Raw genomic sequence first — 26,092 nt, 5'->3', positions numbered from 1 at the left:
TTACTCAGTGCACACAGAAAAGCTTTTAATTTCACAATCAGACAACCAATTTATAGTCAAGCCAAATGTTTTTTAGAGAGACTTTCAGTTGGGTGTAGATACATAATGAAAGCCTCCCATAAATCAAGGAGGAATAAATGTATTGTTTTTTTTCATGTATAGCTATAAACACCAAACTTAGAACGTTGACTAGAATTACCAGAGGTTATAGTTCGATTTGGCAAAATATCAAAATACAAATGACATAAAACAAGTTTCCTACGTTTGACTTGAAAAGAACTTAAAAATCGGAGTTTTAAAATAGACAATCGCATTAATTTAGACATCGTTAAGGTGTACCATTCTTCCCCAAAAGTCACAAAATCCAAAACATCCCTAAACTGATATAGCTCAAGAATATCTGGTCTTTCCTAACTTACTTCCTAAAAGGACCTAACAATTCCCTATGCATCCTGAAAACACTTCTGAAACTGACCTTGAACACTTCACTACACCTTACGAGCTTCGTTCCTCTCCAACCTGAGCCCTCCACACAGAACACAGATGCCTCACATCTGCCTTCCTACCTGGCACCCCGCTCCATTCCTAACCCGGGGGACAGGAGTCCAAGAAAGGTCGACATGGGGCCAAAAATACATGTAAGTCCCTTCTGCGAAAAACAGGACTGAAGACGAGTACACAAAGCCCAAGAATGGCCGGACAAATGTTTTTAAAACTCAGAAAACTAGTTTCTTCATGTTACTGACAAAGATACAGGTATGTTTAAAGAAAAATCATCTTTAATCCACCTGTGAATTTTCTGTTTGAATGAGACTATCCTGTCTCCTCCGCCCCCCTACACACACATCAAATATGTGACAGGTGTTACAGACAACAGACTGCTTTTTCACTGTACATGAATAAAAGGGGTTTATCTTAATGTGCCAGGAATCATCAGGTTAGGGCTGCAAGAGACCTCAGACATCGCCTAGTCCAATCCTTTCAGATCACATTAGCTGATCAGAGGCAGAATCCCGACCCCCACCCCCCCACCGGGTTCACAGGAGACGACTCCCCTTCCCGGGGCAGCTTCCTCCACAAGAGACCAGGAGTTATTTTTATGTTGAGACTATTTACCAGCTCTCCCCAGCCATTTCTTAAATGTGGCCCAACACATTTTAAAGTTCATAAACAAATCTCTTTTTTTTCCCCCTGAGATACGAAATATAATCAGATATTTAACTTCCAATAACTAATTACACCAAAATATAAAAGAAGCTTTCTCTTTCCCCTCATTAAAAGGAACATTGCCACTCAATACAAAATACTGTACTTGACAATTTTTTCCCCATATGCACTTTCCCCATCTTGTAGCCAATTAACACTCTGAAGTATATAACTAAGATGACAAACAATTACTGAATAAAATATTAACCTGAAAGCAAACTTGCACACCTAGTTTGGCAATATTATTGACTATTTGTGAAGACCAGTTGCTAATACATACTCTGCTCCCTCCAACCCTTCTCTGAAGTAGGCAAAAATCTGACTTACCAAAAACAGACAACCATATTCAAAGGTCTCATTCATAATTTCCTTTTTTAGCTCTTGTTTTTCCATAGGTGTCCCATTTTCTTTTTCACCCTTCTTTTCAGGGCTAATCCCATCGATGTCAGAAGTGTATGTTATTTCCAAGCATTCTGTGCTTTCCATTTTAACAGGGAGTATGCCTTTCATCTTCTGAAAGAAGGTAGCCACGGACCCAGTCTCATATGCTGAATTAGAACTTGCTTTGTCAACATCTTCCTGATTCGATTTCATGGCAGATGTTGTTCTTGGAACCTTGTGTGAAGCATTTTTAGAATGAGTTGTAACATGCACAGCCTGGCTAGTAATGAGTTTATTAAATTGCTGCTTGTGTGTCTTGTTAATTAGGATTTCTGCTTTTGTATCTGCATTCAAGTCAGACCTTGGTGTTTTGCTCAAAGCTGTCCACTGTCTTGAGGAAGACACGGATAAGGGTGATGAGGCAACGGTTAGCTGAGATCTGGGTGTGACCTTTGATGCAACAGGGTCTTTGGGCTGCAACACTGGTCTAGACATAACTTTTGCTTTGACATTCTTGAAGTTTGGTCTTGGGTAACTTATAATTTCGGTTTTTCTAACTTTGCTGCCTATTGGAGTATTCATTTTAGTTGTCAATTTTCCTAGATTAGGTTTACACGTGTTCACAGGTGCCCCCTTCAAGCTTGGTACATTTCTAAGTTCTTGATGACTCTTCTCCACTTTACTACATTTCTCTCCCACTTCAATAGGTGAAATAGAAAAGGTTGTATTTGGGGGTTCTAGGACTGGTGTTGACATGCAAACTGTATTATTTGTGTTAATGACCATATCATTTGCATCCCAACTCAGTTCAACTGACGAAGCCATCTTCTGTCCCAGTGGGCTAGTCAGTATCAATTCTACGGTACGATTTTGGGTTTCCAAATCCTTTTCATGAGAGGCATTGTGTGCATCTCCAGCCACCGTGACTTCATGTTCTGGGTTCAGTACTTGGGCTTCACTTTTATCAAAAGCTGGCACCAGTAAAGGGCATTCATCATCTATAAGACAATTGGACACTGTTTCTCTGAGATTTTGGCCCATTTCCTTTTGCCCATATGAGGCCTGTGAATGTGTCTCACTATTTGGTTCATCTTTCGATAAACAAAAGAACTCTTGTAATACAGCCCCATTGGGAACATCCATGCCCTCAGAAACTGGTGTTGGAGCTTGTATCTCTTTTTCTCCAACTAATCCTTGCTGTGACCCATCTGTGTAGTCACTGGTGATCTGTCCTGTGGAATACTGACACTGAATGCCAAGATCTGGAACAACAATACCAGTTTGCATCACATTAGGAAATGCTATGTACGTTGTATCTTGGGCCTCTGCTGCTGTGGCTTGAGGGTTTTCAAAGCTGTCTTGATCATAATTCAATTCTCTCACATGTATCTTATCAGAACAGGGAGATGTAGAACAGGATAAAGATGGGTTTCCACTCCTCATGCCGGTCGGCTGCAGATTTCCAGTGGTATGCAAAGACTGACTCTTCCCAATGGCATGACATGTTACGAAGGTGCAGTCAACATCATCCACTGTCATGTCAAATGTCTGGTTTGGCTCCAAGGCAGTAAGACAATGTGGACAGTTCAAATCATCATCGTTGGGTTTCCACACCAAAGGCAGCGATGTCTCAGCACTCTGGTCCCGTAATGATTCCAGGGAATGACAACGGTTAGACGGGTACTTTGGCTCCTCTGTATTCACAACGTGCACACAAGACTGACGTGTGGAGGCTTTGTGGGTGTCTAACACCTCCTTCCTAATCAACTCACTTGACGACTTTTGGTGATGAAGCACTTCTACACACTGAGGAGTTAAAGTATTGTTTTCATCAATGTCCACGGCAGAGCTGGTTTCATAATCAACCACCATGTCATCCGGGTTCGCAGAGTTCCAACTCACACTATTGGCTGAGGAGTTTTGTGTATGTGGGGAGTTTTGGTTGTATGCACAGGTATTTCCATTTTTACCACTGAGAAGTAAGGATAGCCGTTCATCTTCTGTCTTCTCATCTGAATTATCATCATTCATCCTGAATATCAACTTTAAGCCTATGCCATCTTCTTTCTTCTTTCAATCCTTTCAAATGAAAGGAAAGGAAAAATTGTCTATCTCCTAGGTTTTTTAGCACAGTCGAAAGCTTCTAAGATGCTTTCAGGTTGTAATGATGTGCTGTTCCCTGGAAGAAATAAAGTGATCAGTTCAGGAAAGTATTAGAAAAATTAACAAGCCACCACTTCATTTGTTTCAACCACTTTATTCTTACATTTGGAACCTCAACCTGCAGACAGGGGTAAAGTAGCTCAAGTTTCACATCTTTTCAAAAGTGCTTTTTTATTTGAGAGACTAGGGCAGAAGACAGAGACAGTGCTAAAATTTCCCCTGTGACTGACTTCACTTCTCAGATGCCTCCGCCCTATTTTCATTGGTTCTTATTTCTCAGAAGAGGGAAGGAAGCAAAACCTAGTAGCCCTTCCTTGTTGGTTAACCATCGGTCCTAATTTGCTGAGGACGGTTCCAACTCATTCCTGCTGCCCCAACATCATCAGTAATAATGCCCTTTTCAGTTTCAGAAGGCCCCTTAGTGTTTGTGTGGAGAGTGATTACCAGACAGACGTGGCAAACACAGCAAATAAACTAAAGATCAATGAGGATTTAGGGCATCGGCATTTCTCTTTTCCTTGCTTTCATTCCGTATCTCAACATATTTCAAAGGTGAAAAAACACTGTTGGCTCTTAATAAAGTGGTATACTCTTAGAAGTCCCTAAAAATGGTAAACTGTATAACACAGCAATTCTACTCTTAAGTATCTACTAAAGAGAAATGAAAACATATGTCTACACAAACATTTGTGCAAATATACACGATTAATAAAAGCATTAGTCATAATAGCCAAGTGGAAGCCTATGTCCATTAACTGGTAAATAAATTTTAAAAAGCTATATACCCATACAACAGAATAAACAATGAGCAACAGAAGAAAATGGAGTATAGATACATCTACAACATGAATACATACAGCGTTACAGCTTAAAAATATTATACTAAGTGGAAAAAGCCAGTCACTGAAGATTACTCATTATGTGTTGTCTTTACATGAAACGTCCAGAATAGGCCAATCTATAGAGACAAAGTAGATCAGTGATTCTCCAGAGCTGAGAAAGGGTAAGAGGGAAGGGAATGAGCAGAGACTGCTGATTGGGGTGGTGTTTCTTTTGAGAGTTATGAAAATGTTCTAAAGATTATGGTGATGACTGCGCAATACCATAAACACACTGACAACTACTCAGTCGCACGCTAAAAAAAAAAAAATCATTAAAAACCACCCATTAAAGCTTTCAAATCCAAGGATTTTTGCAAATAACTAAAATTTGATTATGCTTGCAAATAACTAAAATTTGATTATGCTTTTGGTCAAACTGAAGTGCTTAAAAAAGGCCCAAAAGCTCAAGGGAGGACTTCAAATAAGTCACACAAGATATACTTTTCAACTGATTTGAGTTTCTAATCCCGGTTAAATGTCAATCAGATGTCATGGCTCTGTCCTAAAGATATAAATTATACATGAGGGGGGACAATGGCATTCTGTAACCTGTAAATTTGTCAATTAAGAGATCTCATTTTTCTATTTTGTAATCCTCTCTCTGTAATCAAACTTCAGTGACCTAAATACAACCAGGCGAACAGGAACCATGGCACAAGTGAAAGGATCAGTATCTTCGTGAACAGTGCTCTGTTTCTGGCCATGCATCCTGAAATCAGCCGTTACTGGGGGGTGGGGGGCGCAGGTGGAGAAGAAAGGCTGCAATGTTTCTCTCAATAGCACGCACGTGTGCACATACGAGCACTGGGCATGTGTGCGCACACGCACATACACACACACACTCGTTCAAAAAAAAGATTCTGAATCCTAAAATAAGGCCTGTATGAGTTTTTACACTGATGGAAAATATAAATTACTTATTATTCTCCCACTATAGTTCTTAAGTCAATAAAGAAATCACTGAAGTGATAGTTGTTTTGACTAGCACCTTAAAAAAAGCTTTGCTGAGGCACAATTTTTTTTAATCCTGGGGTATAAAACATGTTCAAGCTACATATTTAAATCAAGAAGCATATTTATTCATTTTTTAGACTTACGTGTGTGGAGTGGAAAGTCAAAAATCAGTAAACATATTACATCTGTCTGTTTCCATAAAGGTCAGTATTTAAGAGATTCTGGTATAAACAAATATGAGCACTGTAAACAGAAGCTTTTAACGTAAATCACAGAAGTCATTTGTCTATATAAACACAGTCATTAGATTTAATTAAGGAGTTTTACTTCCTGAGTTCCTTCTTCCAATGTACATTTAAAAAAATGATTTAAAAACAAAACCCTGATTAAAATGGAATAAAGTCAAGGCATTTCAAGTTATTTTTAAGGCAAATGAATAATAGAATACAAACATATAATAAGATACAGACATTCTACATTTAGGTTGTTTCTAGTTTTTCTCCTTTATAAGTAACACTAAACATTTTTGTAATCATTGACTACCTGTGATTATTTCCTTTGGAAAAATTTCCTAGAAATAAAAGCATTACTGAGCCAAAGATTAGGATTTGTTTTTATGGCTTTTGATATGTCTGCCAAATTGTTAGGTGAAAGGGGGGTAATTCTTTATAAATGTTAATATGTCTGTCTTATATATATAAGACCTGAGTTTTACTTTTAAAGTTTATGCATTTTATTCAGCATTTTTCTCAAGTATTTTTTGCAGGTCATTATAATATAAAAACATTTTTAATTGTTGTGGAATTCCACTCAAGTTTAAATGTTTTAGACTGACAAGTCAGTAGTTTACGAAGAGTAATGAAAAAGTGAAGAACCCATCAACCATCCCAACTTTCACATGACTGCTTAGTATAATTGGGTTTACCTTTTTTTTTTTTAATTCACAAAATACAAATTCCATACTTGGTAAGCAAAGCTTTAAAAAAAAAACTCACAGAAAAATGCACTAAGAAGAAATACTTCAGGAGAGTTTTAATAGGAAATAAATTTACAGAAGTGTTTTCTACCTTTGCAGCTAAGACTAAAAAAAAATCATGGTATAATGGTTCAGATACTAAAAAATTCTCAAGTTTAGATCATCAGTTCCAGGGTGAGTTGGAAGATCAACATTCACTACCAAAAATGACAGCTGTGGAGCACTGGGTGGCTCAGTCCATTATGGGTCCGATTCCTCATTTCAGCTCAGGTCATGATCGTAGCAGCATGGGATCGAGCCCCGCATCGGACTCCGTGCTCAGCACAGAGCCTGCTTAAGATTGTCTCTCATTCTCTCTGCCTCCCTTCCCTGCTCGTGCTCTCTAATATGAAAATTTTCTAAAAACTAAAAAAGGCAACAACAGCTTCAAGTCATCATGATGAATATACAGCCATGGTCAGGAAACGGGTGACCAGAACTCCCTCAGGAATTTTGTCAAACAAGTTAAAAGTCAGCCTCTTTGTCTGGTGGCCAATATTATCCCTCTCCCACTGGAAGAGCAGTACCTAAATTTCTACCACATGCTGTACTCGTGTTCTTGGACAGGATGCTGAGATTTGACCTGACCCAGGAAGTAATGTCTTTGCATTTCTATAATTGCAATGTCATTTGTGACACCTTCAAAGTTACTGTTTGGACAATACTTTTTATTAAAGCAAAATCAAAAGTTTAAAAAAAGGCAAAAATGTTGGAATCAATGATTCTCAAAGGGTTCATTTCTCAAGTTGTCTTTCAGCAGTCTGATCTACCAGAACAAAGTAGAATGAGCAAGTTTCCTTTTTAAGAGTGCCATGATGACATCTTTTTCACAGAACATTTTAAATGAGAGCAAACAAATTCCCTACTTGTTAAGATTTGAGAATATGAAAGGCTAGCTCCTCTTGAAAAGTTACCAAAATACACATCTTTCTAATCATTTGTAAGGTTAACAACTAATATGTACCAAAAGAAATGGTCAGTGAAAAGAACTACTTGTGCAAGATTTGAGGTATTTCAATAGTTTGGGAAAAAATGAGATTACCTTCTAAACTGTAGCTTAAGGATGATTGTTTATTCTCCAAAAGCAGAAATTCCCGTATTTATTACAGTGAATAGATACACCTAAAAAGTTGTGTCATATTAAGTCCTTATGTTATAAATGAATTTGCTATCCTTATATTAATTCTAGAGGGCATTTTTTTAAAAGTTTATTTATGGAGAGAGAGAGAGAGAGAGAAAGAGAGAGAGAGAAAGGGAACCCCAAGAAGGCTCCGTGCTGTCAGCATGGAGCCTGATGCAGGGCTCGATCTCACAAACCATGAAATCATGACCTGAGCTGAAATTCAGAGTCAGATACTTAACCCACTGAGCCACCCAGGAGCCCCAATACTAGAGGGCACCTGTAAGATCTAATTCAAATGTCCTCATTTTACAAGTGAGGAAACCACCTCTAGGACATAAACTACATGCCTTGGTCAAAGTGCTTTCTAGAATATTACTACCAGGTTATTGAGGAGTGGTGTGCCTTACTTGCTGACTCAGCTATGAACTCAGTAGGTGCTTATACATCAGGTGTCTTCTACATCTTCGTGTTACCTGTCATGTCCAACCCAGTAATTTGAACTATTAACACAGATAAATTTGCTCCCTCATCTGGCAATTATAAAGTATTTCCAGAACCCACATACCTGTGAAAACTATTTTCATTACTTTATATCCACAAAGAACTTTAACTTTACTCCTTATTTATGTGTACATATGGTGTGCCAGTTTTAAGATTTGAATACAAACAATTATAATTTACACCTTTCAAATCGCAGAATCTTGTCAATGCTTCTTCAAGTTTTTATGAACTCACAAATCATACCACTCAAGCTCTCTATGCTTCAAAACCCAAAATATTACCTGGTCTTCCACTTATTTTAGAACAAAAAAGAAGACATATGTCTAATATCTGAGCTATCAATCTTGTTCTAAAGTGTAAAGAAGTTGAACAAAAAATCATCAGCACGTGTTACTGACGTAGTCACGAATCTCTACCTTCTGTCGAAACCATTCAAGGTGCTAAAGGCTTTACCCCTAACCCTCGCTCTATTCCTGTTTTTCACAGTTCTAGCTAAAATGCTTAAATTAGCTCCTGCAACCTACCTTTTGACAAACTCGACATCCTCCAGCAGAGTGTAGTAAAGCACATCTTACCCCCCCCCCCCCCGCCCCCGAGCCAAGAACAAGCGTACTTAATAGTTTCTCAAGAGCATCATGATTTCCAGTGAAGCCACTTCAACAGGAGGGAAGCTAATGTTGGCCTAACGGATTTCAAAAATGAAGGCTATGGAAGTGCCACAAGAGGGCTGGACTGTACATGCGACTGGGCATTTGGGGGAAAACTGCAGACCGATTCAGTAGGTCTGGGTTTGTCTCCATCTCCGTGGTGCTGCGGAAGCTCTCAGTCCACGGACCATGCCTGGAGCAACCAACATGTCGCAGAGAGCTTTAAGAATGCCCGTCTAGTCGAGGTGATCAATACAATGAGTGGACTGGCAGAGCAAAGCTACCACATCCAACTGTAAAACTTACTCTAACTGGAGGTACACTTTCCTTACCTCTGAATGCCTGCTTCTGTACTTTCCTCTCCGAGTGAATACTCCCGTCCAGAGCAAATTGGAAATTTTTACAATCCTGGAGAATGTTTCTTCTAAATCCACTTGAGTTTGTTCCTTCCAGGTGGAGGGAGTTCAGTCAGTGTAATGTTTCTGCCCCTGTTCTTTTTTACTCCCTTGGCCCAGAAGAAATAAAGTGATTAAGGGATTCTGTAAATCTGGGAAGAAGTGATGGGTCAAGGACAAGGGTGAGTTGAGTGGCATTCGCCTCAGGCACTAAATTGAAGACAGGATCAGTAACCCTGGGCAATGGAGCCATACTGGAGCCTGAGGCAAAGGGCAAAGTCAGGAATACCAATCTTATCTCTAAGGTATTTTTTTATATTTTGCTCAGTATGGATTTTTTTTACATCAATTCTGATTGTTGATAATAACATGTTAAATATTATTTATCTTAGGGCGCCTGGGTGGCTCAGTCGGTTGGGCATCCGACTTTGGCTCAGGTCATGATCTCACGGTCTGTGGGTTCAAGCCCCACGTCAGGCTCTGTGCTGACAGCTGGAACCTGCTTCAGATTCTGTGTCTCCTCCTCTCTCTGCCCCTCCCCTACTTGTGTTCTGTCTCTATCTCTCAAAAATAAGTCAATCTAAAAAAAAATTTTTTTAATACAAAAATATTATTTATCTTGTTCACTGAAGGTTTCTTGGCACCCCTTACATTCTCAACTTCAGGCCAAGGCCTCACTCATCTTACCTACTCCCAGCCCTACTGCCCACCGAGCATAAACCCTGGTCTCCTCCAGCGGTAGCAAGCCCTGTCCCTACGGTGGAAAGCTGTAGGTAAGGCCTGCCCTCTTTCTGCGCTGAGGTGATGGCTAAGTCTGTCTCTCAAACGTAGCTCTGTCCATCAAACTACTTCTCGTCGATAACTCATCTATAATTATGGCTAAGATTCTCTAATTATATAATCTGCAATTGTAATTCATCTATAATGTCATCCGTAATAACGTATGTGCTATTTTTCAAAGGTTCATAAACAAGAGGAGGAAAAAGGCACGGACACCACTCCTAAAAGTGAAAGACCAAACCTGAACATGTGCTGACCACAGCTCTGGAACATAGTCCAGGAGGCCAGAGCCCTAGTGAGCCAGGCATTTCCCCTTCGGTGTGGGATCGTGGGGGAGGTCCACAGAATCACCCAAAAAGGACTGCCGTGGTGCAGCAACCCAAGGAAGCATGTGGGGTTTGGGGCAGTGGCTTCTCACCATTTCAGGAGAATATATTTTAACGAACGGTTCAGTCACTCCTTTATTCTTTAACGGGTCCTGTCAAAACTGTAAAAATACCCTACAAAGCAACAAACCATGAGAAATCGACAAGGAGCCATGTTTGCAGGAGCAAAACACACACAGAGTAACCTGAGCTTCTGCCGTGAGCGAGGTAGACGACACTTTGGTTCAAAGCCCAGGTCAGAAGTTTTTTACAAGTTGGTGGTTTGCAGCCTCCATCCTGTAATCCAGCTCACTTTTTCGTTTATGATGCTGTTTTGTTTTTTTTTTAACGTTTATTTATTTTTGAGAGAGACAGAGCATGAACGGGGGGAGGGGCAGAGAGAGAGGGAGACACAGAATCGGAAACAGGCTCCAGGCTCCGAGCCATCAGCCCAGAGCCCGACGCGGGGCTCGAACTCACGGACCGTGAGATCGTGACCTGAGCCGAAGTCAGACACTTAACCAACTGAGCCACCCAGGCGCCCCTATGATGCTGGTTTTAAATAGCATAGACCAGGCAACAAACTCGAAGCTTGAGACCACACATTCTTCTGACCTAAGTAGGTAACTCCAGCTCATGGCAACTCTGTCCACAGGCAAGCGGGCATTTCCACGGAAGGAGAACTGCACAAGGCCGTAACTTGAAGACAAGGTGTGGACTGCACATCTAAAACAAAGCCAGTTTAGGCCTTGGCACCAGCAAAGGCTTCTAACAGGCAGCCTTTCTGGGCAGGCCACCCAGATGCACCTTGAACCATCCCTGGCAGGTGTGGGCCGACAGCAGAAGCTCCACCTGAGTCTAGCCGGACAGCAGAGAGCTGGCTGGCCGGCACCCGGGAGACACAACTGCACTGTAGCGAACAACATCTTCATAGGCCTTTTTTGACATTTAGTGGCTGACACAGTATTTATTGCTTTAAAAGGGCAAAGCAGGGGCGCCTGGGTGGCGCAGTCGGTTAAGTGTCCGACTTCAGCCGGGTCACGATCTCGCGGTCCGTGAGTTCGAGCCCCGCGTCAGGCTCTGGGCTGATGGCTCGGAGCCTGGAGCCTGTTTCCGATTCTGTGTCTCCCTCTCTCTCTGCCCCTCCCCCGTTCATGCTCTGTCTCTCTGTCCCAAAAATAAATAAAAAACGTTTAAAAAAAAAAAAATTAAAAGGGCAAAGCAGATTTCTGTGTGCCTTCCATAAAACTAGAACGTGCCCAACTTTAAATGATTACTAATGGGTCTGATAGGCGGTGCTAGGCTCCTAAGTCAGCCCATTTCCACTCTATTTGTGGACAAGAAGGTAGTGATGGACGGGATAAGCTGGAATCCATGTGTTTTTTCCAACAACTCAAGAATCCCAACACCACGTGCACGTACACATACAATCATACCCCAAGACAACAAAGCGTTCCCAGTTAGCACTTGGCTGGATGGTGAAATATTAGAGATACATCTTCCCCAGGAGTCAGGTTCCCTAGACTGAAGTACATCCAGAGCAAGAGGCGTAGCTCTTATGACAAAATCCTGAAAATGGCCTGCTCCTCAACGAGTGACAGGTTTGTCACTGGGCGGGGGCCCGCCTGCTGCAGCACAATGGTCTTCAGAAACACTAGACACTACGTTCTAAGAATTTAATTCTTCCCTGCTTTACTCCTTCAGGACTAGGGGATTGGGTCGTTTTCAAAATGCAGTGGTTTGGGGGAATAGTGCAGCAGGGGACACAGTTCTGTGATCACCCGTGTGCCCCCTCACACAGTGGGGGCTGAGAACTAGCACAACTTCAGGGACCACATAAAGACAGCCTTTCCTGTGAAGCAGCCTGCACTATGGCTGCCGGAAGAATTAGAACCCCACCTATGTTCCAAGAACGCCTTAGCCTGTCTGGGTGGCTCAGTAGGTTGAGGGTCCAACTCTTGATTCCGGCTCAGGTCATGATCTCGTGTTTTGTGAGTTCGAGCTCCACATTGGGCTCTGAGCTCTCAGTGCAGAGCCTGCTTCAGAGCCTCTGTCTCCCTCTCTTTCTGCCCCTCCCTCACGCATGTGTTCTCTCAAAATTTTTTTTTTCTTTAAATAAAAAAAAAAAATACTCTAGCTTGACAGGGACCTGGTAAGATATGCTTATTGGAATTTAATTCTAGGGTTTGTTTGGTTTTTTTTTCTTTCTCAAAGTCTCCAGAACATAAGCTCTAGCAGGGCAGGATTTTTTTTTTTTTTTGGGGGGGGTCTGTTTTATGCACCAAAATATCCCCAACGACTGGAAGAGTACCCAGAGTGTTTTCAATAAACATTTGTTGAAGTAATGAATTATGAAAGGGCCAAGAGAATTTTATTTTGAACATATATGGACTTGAATTTGCAAAGTTAGACAATGCTGCAAATAATTTTTCCCTGGGAATGTGACAGTAGAAGTTTATATTCAAACTTAGGCATCACTATGTTACTGGCACCTTAACTTTGTCACCTGATCTCACTACACACCTCTACGCAAGACAACATGTCTGTTTGTCATTTGCAGTTGAAAAGAGGAAAGTAAATTAAGTTTTGGGCACAGAATGGCCTTGGAATTTATGTAATTAACTGCCAGAGCCTTCAAACTCTCAACTGCCCATCAGAAGTACTAGAAGAGCACCCAAAGGGACAGTGGTGTCACTGGGGAGCAAATTCTTGACAATGAGCAAGTCACTGGTTAACCATGGGCTAAACTGCAAGTGTGATTTGTTGAGAGAACAAGAAGTAGGGATGTTGCAAGTGAATACTTCTTCCCCTGTGCCCGAAGCTTTTTTTTAATGGGGGAGCTCAATGTATCCTTCTTTGCTTTGATCTGACCCTTTGTTTTCATCCTGCCTGGAGAAGGGCAGTAACACATCAGACTAGAAAATTTGGGAGGAATAAACAGAGCAAGCTTGGCTGAGCTCCTCCCACTGTCTTCTTGGGGATGAGTCCACCCGTGGGGAGCACAGGAGCACTCTGCAGTTCAGAGAACAACCCTGTGGTAACTCAAAGGACCAAATTCCAAGGTGTGCTGATAGGGAGCTCCTTGGTGTCTCACACTAAGCCATCACCTACCAAATATCCTTCAACAGAAATGAGTTGATTTGTTCAAAGGCTGGATACCTTACTGTGTCATAGTTCTCCACTGGTCCAGAATCCAGATTAGGAAGAGGGGTATTACTTATGAGACTGGTCAGTGAATACTATACATTTTTGTTTACGCTTCCTTAATTCCTACCCACCACCATTCTACTGTTGTTTCCATGAGTCTGACTACTCTAGGTACCTCCTATGAGGAATCATGCAACGTTTTGTCCTTTTGTGGCTGTCTCATTTCACTTAACCTAAGATTCACCCATGTTGCAGCATGTGTCACTATTTCTTTCCTTTTCAAGGCTGAATATGTGTCATTGTAAGTATATACCACATTTTGTTCATCCATTCATCCACTGACACTTGGATTACTTCCACCCTTTGGCTACTGTGAGTAATGATGCCATAAACATCATGTATGGGTATCTCCAAGACCCTGTTCACAATTCTTTTGGGTATATACTCGAAGTGGAACTGCTAGATCATATGGTAATTCTATGTTTAATTTTTTGAGGAATCAAGACTGTTCTCCCCACCATCTGTACCACCGTATGTCCTCACCAGCAATGCAGAGTTCTAGTTTATTTGCACTTTCACCAACACTTGCTTTTTTTTTTTAATATAAGAGCCATCCTAATGTGTGTGTGTGTGTGTGTGTGTGTGTGTGTGTGTGTGTGTGTGTGTGTGTGTGTTTAGAATGAGAGAGAGAGAGCAGGCAAGCAGGGGAGAGGGGCAGAGAGAAAGAGAGAGAGAGGGGGGAATCTTAAGCAGATTCCACACTCAGAGTGGCGCTCAACGCAGGACTCAAACACAACCCTGGGATCATGGCTGGAACCAAATTGAAGAGTCAGACGCTCAACCCACTGAGACACCCAGGTGCCCTCTCCTTGTGGTTTTGATTTACATTTGCTTAAGTACTCCTGATGCTGAGCATCTTTTCATATACTTAATGGCCATTTATCTTCTTAGAGAAATGTCTATTCATGTCCTTTGCCCATCATTGAATCATTTTGTTATCATTACTGAGTTAGTCCACTTTTTAAAAATCATGATTGGAACACCTTGCTGGCTCAGTCATTTGAACGTGAGACTCTTGGTTTTGGCTCAGGTCATGATCCCAGAGCGGCGGGAACAAGCCCAAGAGCCTGCTTGAGATTCTTTCTATCTCTCTGCCTCTCTCATTAATTAATTAATGAGTTAATTAATTAATTAAGGAGCTTATTTTCCTCCTGAGAAGCAAGATGAACTTAAAACAGCATGCTGGAGCAGAGACATTTTTCAATGCCGGTTATGGGCTGAACAGTTTCTCACAAAAAGACATCTTGATATCCTACCCCTACTATTTATGAGTGTGACTTGTTTTTGGAAATAAGGTCTTTGCTGAGGTAATCAGGTTAAGATTAGGTCACTGGGGTGGGCCTTAATCTGACTACATAGAGTCCTTATAAAAGAGAATGAACAGAATAATGCCATCCAAAGGCACAGACACACAAAATGGCGGCCATGGGAAGGCAGAGGCAGGGACTGGAGTTGTGCAGACAAGCCAGTGAACAAGCAGAGCAGGAAGAGGCAAAGAAGCATCCTCCCCGAGAGGCTTCAGAGGGAGCCCCGCCTGCTGACACCTTGATTTTAGACTTCTAGCCTTCAGAACCGTGAGAATAAATCTTTGTTGCTTTAGGCCACCTGTTCTGTAGTGCTTGGTTACAAACTACCACAACTCCCTTCAAGGAAAATCAGTGCATTGTTCAAGTCCTTTCATGAATTGGTTGTTTGGAATTCAGAACACAGTTTCCATTATTTAAAACACACACACACACACACACACACACACACACACACACACACACATTTAAACAATTATGAGGTTCCCAGAGAGCCTATACATGACATTTTAACCCATAAGGGAACATGGCCATTGCCCAGGAGTATGGTTATATCCCCCAGAATTATGGGAAATACAGCCAGCACTGCACATGGGGCCCTAAAGTTCAGACACACATATTCCTGACTGTAGCCACAGCCCCTAGATAAATCTTTTCTCCTCTCATCGACCAAGTGGGAAGAGTAATTACTCTTCACCCAACCACTTCGATAAAGTGATTTCTTGCTCTATGTTGCCCAGATGGTGAGAAGATCTCCATCCTTGCTCCCCTCACACACCCCTGTATACCCCAGGTATACAGACAGTGACAAGAAGGTTTAGATTCCCTCCAAGTTCTCTGTCACCACTTGTAAAGGCAGAAAAGGTTAAAACAGTCCTCATTTCAAAGATGAGTATCAGTGGGGAAAAAACTGAGGTGAAAAAAATTTTTTTTAATTTATATATTTTTAATATTTATTTACTTTTCAGAGAGAGAGACAGAGGTGCGAGTCGGGGAGGGGCAGAGAGAGAGGGAGACACAGAATCTGAAGCAGGCTCCAGGCTCTGAGCTGTCAGCGCAGAGCCTGACACGGAGCTTGAACTCATGGACCGTGAGACCATGACCTAAGCCCAGGTCAGTCGCTTTAACCAACTGAGCCACCCAGGTGCCCCTGAAAATCTTAATATAAATACCGAAGTATCTTTATCTTGGGAGAAGCCTACATAGGTAGCAACTAACAATTGAAATACTTAGCACCATTAGAAATAAGAGAAAGAGACTTACCTTTTTATTATGAACATAATGTTAGTGTGGAACTTCAAAATCTAGAGGGGTGAAAACCTTGAAACATGAACACTTGCCCTCTACCCCTCAGGATAGGCTCCGTACAAAAACCACCCGGAACTTCAGTGGCTTAAGGCAAATGTCCAAGGGTTTTGGCAGGGAGCCCTGCTCATACCCCTGATCAACTAGGGACTCAGGATGATGGAGGCTTCATCTCAAGAAAAACTTCCATAATCTCCAGACACTGGGAAAGGACCACAGCCAAGGGCCCACTGCACTTAAAGCTCCTGCCGAGAAGTGACACACATTACTTCCGCTCACATTTCACTGAAGTTGGCCACAGGACAACACTCAATCTCAGCAAAGTGGGAAAGTGCAACCTTACCACTTGTCCAAGAGTGGGAGAACTGCAAATATCTGTGCAAAGCATTAAGGTAGTATGAGAAGAATTTATTTCTACTTCAGGTGTGGAAATCAGTAACGGGAAATCTCACTACAATGAAGTCAGGAGGTTTCAGCAGGGGGAGCTCTCACACCCTACCCCATAAACCCTACAGAAAGAGGTGGACTTGACTCTCCAAGCTGTACTACTCTACTGTTCCAGCCAGCAGAAGAGATGCTTTCCCCAGGTCCCCCCGGGGAACAGCCCAGCCAATGACAAGCCACCACACTTTGAACTCCTAGTTTACTCTAATGGACTTTTAGCTCTTAACAGCCTTCATAACGGACCCCTTTTCTCCTTTAAAAAATAAAATTAAATTAAAGAAATAATGGAGGTGGGGAAGCAAATGAAGGTATGGAAGAAAATGATACCCAAACAGTAATTCATAATGTGTCTCCTATACCCTGAAGAACCTCCTTGCTCCATTTTTTTTCCTCTAAATCCTAAGTTTGCTGCTTCCAAATCTTCATATGTTAATCTAGTCCAAGGGCTGGCAAACTACTTTCACGAAGGGCCCAACAGCAAGTATGTTAGGCTTTATGCTTCATACTGTCTCCGTTGCATTTATTCAACTCAGGTTTCATGGAAAAAAAGCAGCCCCAGACCATCAGTAAGGGAATGGGTGTGGACATGTCCCAATAAACAACTTAAAAAACAAAACAAAACAAAAACAGGCATGGGCCAGATTTGGCCCTCAGGCCATAAGTATGCTGACCTCTGTACTAATTCTTTCTCTAAAGCACTAGCTGTCACCTGCACTATACCTTCATTAAAAAAATCTATTTCTTTTGGGGTGCCTGGGAGGCTTTGTCAGGTAAGCATCTGACTCGTGATTTCGGCTCAAGTCATAATCTCACAGTCCATAGGTTTGAGCGCCCTGTAGGGCTCTGTGTTGGGAACTCAGAGCCTGCTTGGGATTCTCTCTCTCCCTCTCTCTCTACCCCTCTTCAGCACACAGGCATGCGTGTGCACATGTTCCCTCCCTTAAACTTTAAAAGTATATATATATTTTTTTCCTTTTATCTCATTTTATTTCTGGACTCAGCAAAGTTAATTAGTGCAAAGACAGGATAGTCCCAACTCTCTGGGTACAGGCAGTTAATATCTACCTTGATAAAGATGCCCAGTCACAAAATCAGTTACCACAAGACTCCTAAATTACTTAGTGACCCCCATGAAAAATATCACCAAGAACTGGTTCCTGGTTGTCACAAAGTCTCTGCATCAACTCTCCTAAGTTATCATAGGATAAAGTCATCATAAAGTTGAAAGATCTTTGTTCTGGCCTTTGTGAAAAAAAGCCTCACTTTGACTTCAGCGGCAATTGAGAAAGACACTAGGTGCCCTCTCAGGGAACTGTTGTCAACCGGTTTGGAACAGATGCCCAAGACCATAAAACTAAAAGCACATTTTATTAGCAAAATCTCATCACTATTGGAAATTTTAAGGACAAGATCAGAAACTTATCAAGTGGTATGTAATTGCATGTCTTCAGGGTGGCACACGCCAGGACACCCGCTATGCAAGCATTTGCCTTCCTTGATTAAACACACGGCAGAAATTGGAACATGTATCACTCTCACCCATGCAAAGCCCACCAACAGGCCCCGTCCCTCCATGCAGCTTCTTCCTGCGGCCACAGCCTTCCCGGGGCTCCCAAGTCCTAGAACTTCGAATCTTACAGCAGCCTCTAGTAGGTAGTTACCTATTACTAATCCCTCTCTTCCCTGCTGACAGTTGAAACCGGAGTTCATACAGGTGTCCATACACCCCATGTGTGTAATTGAAGAAGAGACACCATCCTGGCTCAGGGACTAATGCCAACTGGTCTAAGCTAATCACGGATGTCCAGATTTTCCATGGGGTCCAGGAAAATCAGTCAATGACCTGGGTCCTTAAGATTTATTATGTTTGCAAGAATACATTTTAATGCTCCAGTTTAGAATTTCAATTGGTGTAAGTTTGACAGTAAAAATCACAACAGATTCCCACTTAGGCTCAAAGTTGCAACAAGGTCTTTTCGTTAAAAACTCACCAACTGCTGTGAAGAATTCAAATGCCAAATTTAACCTTGAGAGGTCCTTTAGCAAATGCAGAGCACATACACAGTCACACACAAGTGATACCGAAAGTCAGGATAAAAATGTTCTGAACAAAACAGCACTTCCACGAGTGTTTCATTCTGTAACTAGAAACAGACAGTAATACCTTTCGCTATACTTATAGAACACAGAGGTCACCTTTCCACAAAGACAAAGCAACATGCTGCAAGTATACTCATGCTTCCTAACTTGAAGTCATTCTAATCCATTTAAATATTGGTTTTCTTGCATAGAAAAAAATTAGGTAGCAAAAAACTTCAATAATATAGGACACTTTAATCACAAACCTCAAAACTGGAAGGCAGGGATGACTTACTAGAACAGAGAGAAGTCAAACAAGCTCATAGAGAATATACCACAAGACGCAAGGTTTAACACCCTGCAGAACCCCAGAATGACCCAGGAGCTGGACACAAAAACAAGAGAAGGTGGAGAGAGTCAGGGCCTCATGGTAGGGAGATGCCCTGTCATCTTCTCGAAGGATCCACTGGACATCCCTTCCCCAAAGTACCTACCCGTACCCTGTACATTCAGACAACTACCCCCACTCAGTAAATAGCTGTATAATCTTAGAATTGATTAGACATTCCAAAGTTACAGTTACTAAACCCAGGGGACACTGAGGGTGAGGCATAGGGGTGCAAGCAGGGAAACAGTGAATTCTTCTGCAATCTCAACTATGGGACTTCCAGCACACTTCCTGTGCTCTGCTCCACAGTAAGCTTATAATCAGGCTGATAGCCCACAGGCAAAATATCAGAGGATCGTTCTTGGCAGAAACTAAATTGAGTCCAGAGAACTCAATCTTAAAAAGGAAGCAAGCATCAACCTAATATTGGAAGGCATTCTTTGATATGAAAAAATAAACAAGGAAAAAATTCTCTGAAAATTGAGGGAATGCCGGTAAGAAAAATTAGACAATCTGTCATTAATATCTTGAAAAAATGTATCATATTCATGGAAAAACAGGATGATTTAAGTAATAGAAGCAGAAAATCAGAATGCTCTCAGAAGTTAACGTGAAATAATTAAATATATAATTAAAACTTTCAGAAGACACAGTTTAAGAACTAGCCCCAAAATTTAAACAAAAGATACACACAAAGTGAAAAAGGAGAAAGGCTTTCTTTTATTTTTTCTTTTCTTTTTTAAATTAAGGCTTCATCCAAGAGATCCAGCATTCAACTGATAGCATTATCAGAAAGAGGAAAAGAGAAAAAAATTTGTGGTAAGAAATAAAGAAGCAAGGCAAGAAGTCTTCCTTGAGCTGAAGGACAAAGTCTCCAGACTGAAGAAATCCATTGTTTGTTCTCCACAGTAAATGAACAAGGTCTGACCGCTGTTTATCACAGTAATATTTTACAATAGCTAGATTATAACTAATTGCAGCCAATATGTAACTTAGGCACAAAAAGCTTTTCTAAGTGCTTTACATGAATTCTCATATAATCCATCAACAACTGTCAAGAGGCATGAAGTCCTTCTCTGCACTGTACGCATGACAACCTTAGGCAAAGGAGTTTGATAATTTGTCATAGTCACGTAGCTAGGAGGTGACAAACTGGGAAGTCTGGTCTTGTGCTCATCTTTTAACTACTACACTAAAAACCTTCCGGAGGTGGGGGGAGATGAAAAAAAAAGGGACCAACAGAAGGCCAGATATCAGAAGGACAGACTGTGCCACAATATTGAAAGCCAGAAGACAACAGAGCAGTATCCTCAAATTTCTGAGAGAAAAGTATTTTCATACTGGAATTCCAATCTTGCCAAACCATAAATCAGACACGAGTACTGGTTGATAAGGTGATTTTTAGACAAAGAAAGCCTCCAACTTACCTCTTACGTGCTTTCTCAGCAATCTACAAGAATGAAGGCCAGCAAAATGAGGAGGTAAGCCCAGTAGGAATGTCATCCAGGAAACAGGAATTAAACCCGGTCAGAGTGTCATCCCAGAGGACAGGGGAAAAAAGGAATCCTCAGCCAACACCTGTCTGACCCAGCATCCCACACCTGGATGGCAAGCAGCCCATTCGGCAGCAGGAAGTCAGAAGTCCCATAAGGAGGTCTCCGGGGACAACACAGAACTAGCAAACGTTGGCAAGTTTTAACAACTGAAAAACTGAACTGAGAGAAATCTCAGGGTGACTTTTGAGGATGTAAGCTATTTCTGCCAGACAGTCAAAGAAAACAAAGTATGTAGGTAAAAAAAAGTTGTACAAAAAATTTAGTATAGTATACTACTTGGGTCCAGAGACAATATTTGCAGTCATATTTTTATTTAAAGTAAGGAAGTAAGTACAAGAGATAGGGGAGAGGGAAAGTGCCTCTGAGAATAAAGGTTAGGCTGTTCTTTTATGTAATCTTTCTAGAACTACTTGTCTTAACTCTGAGCATATAACACAAACTCAAGAAGTATTGAAGAGGATTATTTCAAACCTTTACTGTCTATCTGGTGTCCTCCTTCCACAAAGAATCATCTTACCCAATCAGGCTACTATCTCAGTCCTCTTTAGACCCTAAATAGCTTAGCTGTTCTTGGCCTGAGCCTTAGAAAAAGCCAGGAGAGACCACCAACTGGGTTCCATGAAGAAACTGCAAACTTGAGCTGCAAAGTGGCCATTTTCTGAACCTGGAACTAGTGACTTCTTCAACTACTGCTCCATACTATACATCCTGGATGACTACTGGAACCTGCCCGTTTGAAGCCAGTATTCATGCTTCAACATTTCCCTCCTGCTAATGCTAGCCACTGTGGGAAATGCCTATGGACCATCAGGACAAATGTCAAATTCAGCTGTGATTACATGCCAAAGCTAAGAGGCCTGTCTTGTAAAAACACATCCTGATATCTGAAGCATCCAAGTGTAAAAATGTGTGTTTTAGAAATGATGGAATATGGTAATTCATCAAAACTAAGCTCAACACTTCAAAGTCCTTGACTCTCAGGTTAGAAGAAGACTTAAAAATGATCTATGGGGGCGCCTGGGTGGCGCAGTCGGTTAAACGTCCGACTTCAGCCAGGTCACGATCTCGCGGTCCGTGAGTTCGAGCCCCGCGTCGGGCTCTGGGCTGACGGCTCGGAGCCTGGAGCCTGTTTCCGATTCTGTGTCTCCCTCTCTCTCTGACCCTCCCCCATTCATGCTCTGTCTCTCTCTGTCCCAAAAAATAAATAAAAAACGTTGAAAAAAAAAAATTAAAAAAAAAAAAATGATCTATGAAATCTTAACACTGATCCAACAATAAATCCTTTGAGACCATAATCAACCAAATCTCTGACCACTCCAGAGAATGTACCTTGTTTCTAGGAGTTCCTCCTTCCCTGGTCTAGACACTCCATGTCCAAAGTCATAAAACATACTATAGTATTTGGAACTCAAAGTCTAGCCACAGGAGACAAAAACCTCAAATAAGTGGCTCAAGACCAAACTTTATTTCTGTCTCATGCACAAGTCTGCAGAGGTTGTCCAGGATTAAGTGACCCAGCTGTCAGAAACCCTGACTCCACCTTTCTCATTCCTCTGCTGTGCATGACCTCAACCTATGGCCCAAAATAGCACCCTCTGTGCTACTGCTGAGCAGGGTGGAAGAAGGGTGCAAAGACAACAAGCATGGAAGCTACCTCAGTAACAGCACACAACTCCAGGGTCCATAGCCTAACCACACGGCCACACTTATTTACAAGGCAGGCTGGGACACGGATACCACTATGAGCTGCCTGTTCCCAGCTAATGATTCTTAAACATGAAAGAGGGTAAAAAATAGGGATCGAGGGAGAAATGGCCATCTCTACCACACTCACCAATGCCCTACGGCATAGATCACTGCTCTCCACTGCGAAGTGAGGTTTGTACTGAGATCTCCATGATGACCTATTTACAACTCAGTTCCATATTCTGAAAGTACCTGGCTAGATTTAGGGGACAAGATCTCCGAGAGAGATGGTCCTTTCATAGTCAAGCCATAGATGCCAACAGTTATGACAACCATGGTGGTGGGCTTGTAGACCTGAAGTAAAGCTCATGGATCACTCTGAACCATTCTGGTAACAGAAAAATTTAGTTTGTTTTCATAAAGATCGTCGATCAAGCTCATGTTAAGTCTGGTTTTGCTAATCAATGAATAAAACTCCTTGAATGATTCACTTCTTACAGGTGATTAATGGCCCTTGTGCTGTTGGATCTTGGCCTAAAGTTTTCACTCCATCAAAAATTGTGCACTGTTCAGATTATAAAATGAATACAATCAGGGATACTGTAAGAAACGTGCGTTTGACATCTACCATGTGCTAGAGCACAGTTAGGTTGTAGGGCTGTTGTAGACAGGATTAGGAACATTTGTGTATTCAGGGAGACTTGGCAATGAGATAAGGAAGTCTTTCACTACAGAGATCAATATACAACAGAGGTAACCAACAGACCACAATTAAGAGGAGATTTACGTTTGCCAAACGAACTCAGGAGGAAATAAGGAGACATGGAAAGACAGGCAATTCAGTCAGAAGGAATCATACTTGCTCTGATGTTTGAAATGAGTGCAATGATGGCAAAGAGTAAGAAGCTCCAAGTGGCTACGGGAGGGATCAAGGGCAGCAGTCGGGTAAGCTCAAGAGTCTGGATTCTATTCTGGGAACAACATGGGTCTGCCAAGGCAGTTAAAACAGATACTAATGCTCTGGTTTGGCTGAAGTGTGGAAGGTGTCCCAGTGAGGAAAGACCAAGGGCAGGAAATTACTGGGATGGATCTGAACTAACACAGCGATGGTAGGCCAGGAAATGCCAGACAAAGCTTAAAGGCTCATCTCTGTGTTATCTGTACAGAGCAGCGAAAAACTTGGCACACAGTAAGTGCCCAACACACGAGTGTTACATCAAACACTACTTTTCAAAAGACTATTTCACTTACGTTAGTATTTTAAGATGGAAACTACAACAAACCTTGTAAGAAAGCTGCATAAGTAATCACACATTAGGTACACACAAAAGGGATTTAAGCTTTTAGTATAAATTTCAAGAGCGTTATATTCTTTTCTTCTTTAGTTTATAATTTAAAAGGTGCTAAAAAGCTTTTTCTTCAACCCATTCCAAGCAACAATAAAGGCAAAGTTCCAAGAACAAATAAGAGATCTAGGTTAAAATATTAAGCACAGAGACAGATACTATTTAGTTTAATCATCCAAGGAAAGCAATTCACCTTTTTCTAAAACACACAGACCTAAGGGTTTTTAAGTGAAAATAATATTTAACTACATACTCTATCTATAACCTCTTTTGTTTATGCCATGGCAAAACAATTAAAATGATCAACAAAAATTTATCACTCTCCTTCCTCATCCACCCTCAAAAGCACATGAGGTTTGTATTTAAAATATCTTTGAGGCCCTGCATTTCACTAATCAGAGTATTTTTCTAGGAATAATCGAGTGTCCCCAACTATCCTGAAACTAGGTAGAGGTCACCTCCAACAACCAAACAAAACAAAATCACTCCAGTTAGAAGACCAGCAGCAGGTAACAGAGTGGTGCTGGACAGCTGGCATAGCAAAGCACTCAAAAGTGATAGAAAGCACACTGCTGGGGCGCCTGGGTGGCGCAGTCGGTTAAGCGGCCCACTTCAGCCAGGTCACGATCTCGCGGTCCGCGAGTTCGAGCCCCGCGTCAGGCTCTGGGCTGATGGCTCGGAGCCTGGAGCTTGCTTCCAATTCTGTGTCTCCCTCTCTCTCTGCCCCTCCCCCATTCATGCTGCGTCTCTCTCTGTCTCAAAAATAAATAAACGTTAAAAAAAAAATTTAAAAAACACTGCAAAAATGTATCCTCCAAGAGAAAATAACTATTTTTATACGAATAAAGATCAAACAATTAAACTCTGTTTAAAACCTGTGGGTAAATAAAGTTTAAGTCTATGGTTGCATTTTTATGAGAACTGGCATTTCAAAACAGACTTATTCTGTCAAACATGTACAGTCAGTCATAGATGATTCACACCATGCAATTAAAAGCCTTTCAGGGTAGAGACAGCATGATCTAACTAATATGGCAAGGTCAGCACCACTGCAGAAAAGCACTTATCTAGAATCTACTTGAAGATTCAACACAAAACCAATTAAGTGACCTGCTAAGGTTCAAAAATGCTGATTCCTGGACTTTAGTCCAAAAACATACTTCTTATTCCAAGATTTTCTGGCTTAAGATTTTCCTAAAACCTCAAAACCAGCATGTGGACGGCCCCACATATTCACAAACTCTTAAACCCGCCTTCCTGCAAACTTCATCAGTAATTTTACTAAGTGCTTCCACATTTCCCTTTTACAAATAACTATGTTTCAGGACACCCTGTATTCTTGAAACACATCATAAGACAGCATAAATAACAAAGTTGTGTGTCCCCCCCCAACGCTGCTATCTTGTTGCTAAGATAGCATGAAAGTCACATTACCAGGTTAAACCTACTCAGAGCATTTTAAGGACTCAAGTAGTTCTAGTCCATTCTGCCTCATCTGCTTACTCTTTTTTCGTATGATGATCCCCTTCCTCTGCCTGGGAGCTATAACCAAAGAAACACTCTAGATATTTCAGACAACATAGTAAACTAAAGCTAAATGTAATTTCCTACCACACTCCATTGCTACTGCAAATGTAACCATAAAATGACCATCGTCTGTTTTAACAACATACAAAATTTTTTACACATTGCTTAAGAGTTTCAGTATTTGACAACCTAAGCACAAAAACACCACATTTCTTTCCTGTCCAAAAAATAGGTAAGGCTGTACTCCACATTTGTTCATAACAATCTTTGCACTTTTACACATTCTCAAATGTCTCCTGAAGTGGGGATATTTTAATATGGTAAACACCACAAAATGTAAGGAGATGAAAGCTAGGTAATATTTTAAAAGCAGTTCATTAAAAAAGTGTTGCTTCAGGACTCCTGGGTGGCTCAGTTGTATAAGCGTCCGACTTCGGATCAAGTCATGATCTCATCATTCCAGAATTCGAGTCCCACATCGGGCTCTGGGCTGACAGCTCAGAGCCTGGAGCCCGTTTCGGATTCTGTGTCTCCCTCTCTCTCTGCTCCTCCCCCACTCAAGCGCTCGTGGGCGCTCTGTCTCTCTAAAGTAAACATTAAAAAAAAAAAAATTTAAGTGTGGTTTCTCAAACTTCATTCTGCAGTTTTTGCATAATTTAAATGCCCTAAACCAGTTATATCCAGGTAATTTACCTACATTTCTCAGAACATCAAAACCAACAGCTGTGAACTTATTTTTCCAGAATCAAAGAGCTTGTAGTTGTACGTAAGAAACTATCTTTTTCATAGAGCAGAAACTGCAGCCAGACTAAAAAGAAATCCAAACACCAGACCATTGA

The 26,092-nt window shown here is 41.4% G+C and overlaps 1 protein-coding gene across 6 annotated transcripts in view; it reads right to left on the bottom strand.

Annotated features, from left to right (window-relative positions):
• The window catches only part of MTUS1 (microtubule associated scaffold protein 1), a 174,412-nt gene that overhangs the window by 116,553 nt on the left and 31,767 nt on the right, over nucleotides 1–26,092 (bottom strand). For all 6 annotated transcript variants that reach the window (XM_058720073.1, XM_058720071.1, XM_058720074.1 and 3 more), the window contains exon 2: nucleotides 1,534–3,766. In XM_058720073.1, coding sequence (XP_058576056.1) covers nucleotides 1,534–3,618 — 2,085 coding nt within the window. In that variant the 5' untranslated portion in view covers nucleotides 3,619–3,766. The remainder of the gene's footprint in view (nucleotides 1–1,533; nucleotides 3,767–26,092) is intronic.

The sequence above is a fragment of the Neofelis nebulosa genome, chromosome 3 (genome assembly GCF_028018385.1).
Source record: "Neofelis nebulosa isolate mNeoNeb1 chromosome 3, mNeoNeb1.pri, whole genome shotgun sequence".
NCBI lineage: Eukaryota > Metazoa > Chordata > Mammalia > Carnivora > Felidae > Neofelis > Neofelis nebulosa.
This window is presented reverse-complemented; position numbering and strand designations above follow the sequence as displayed.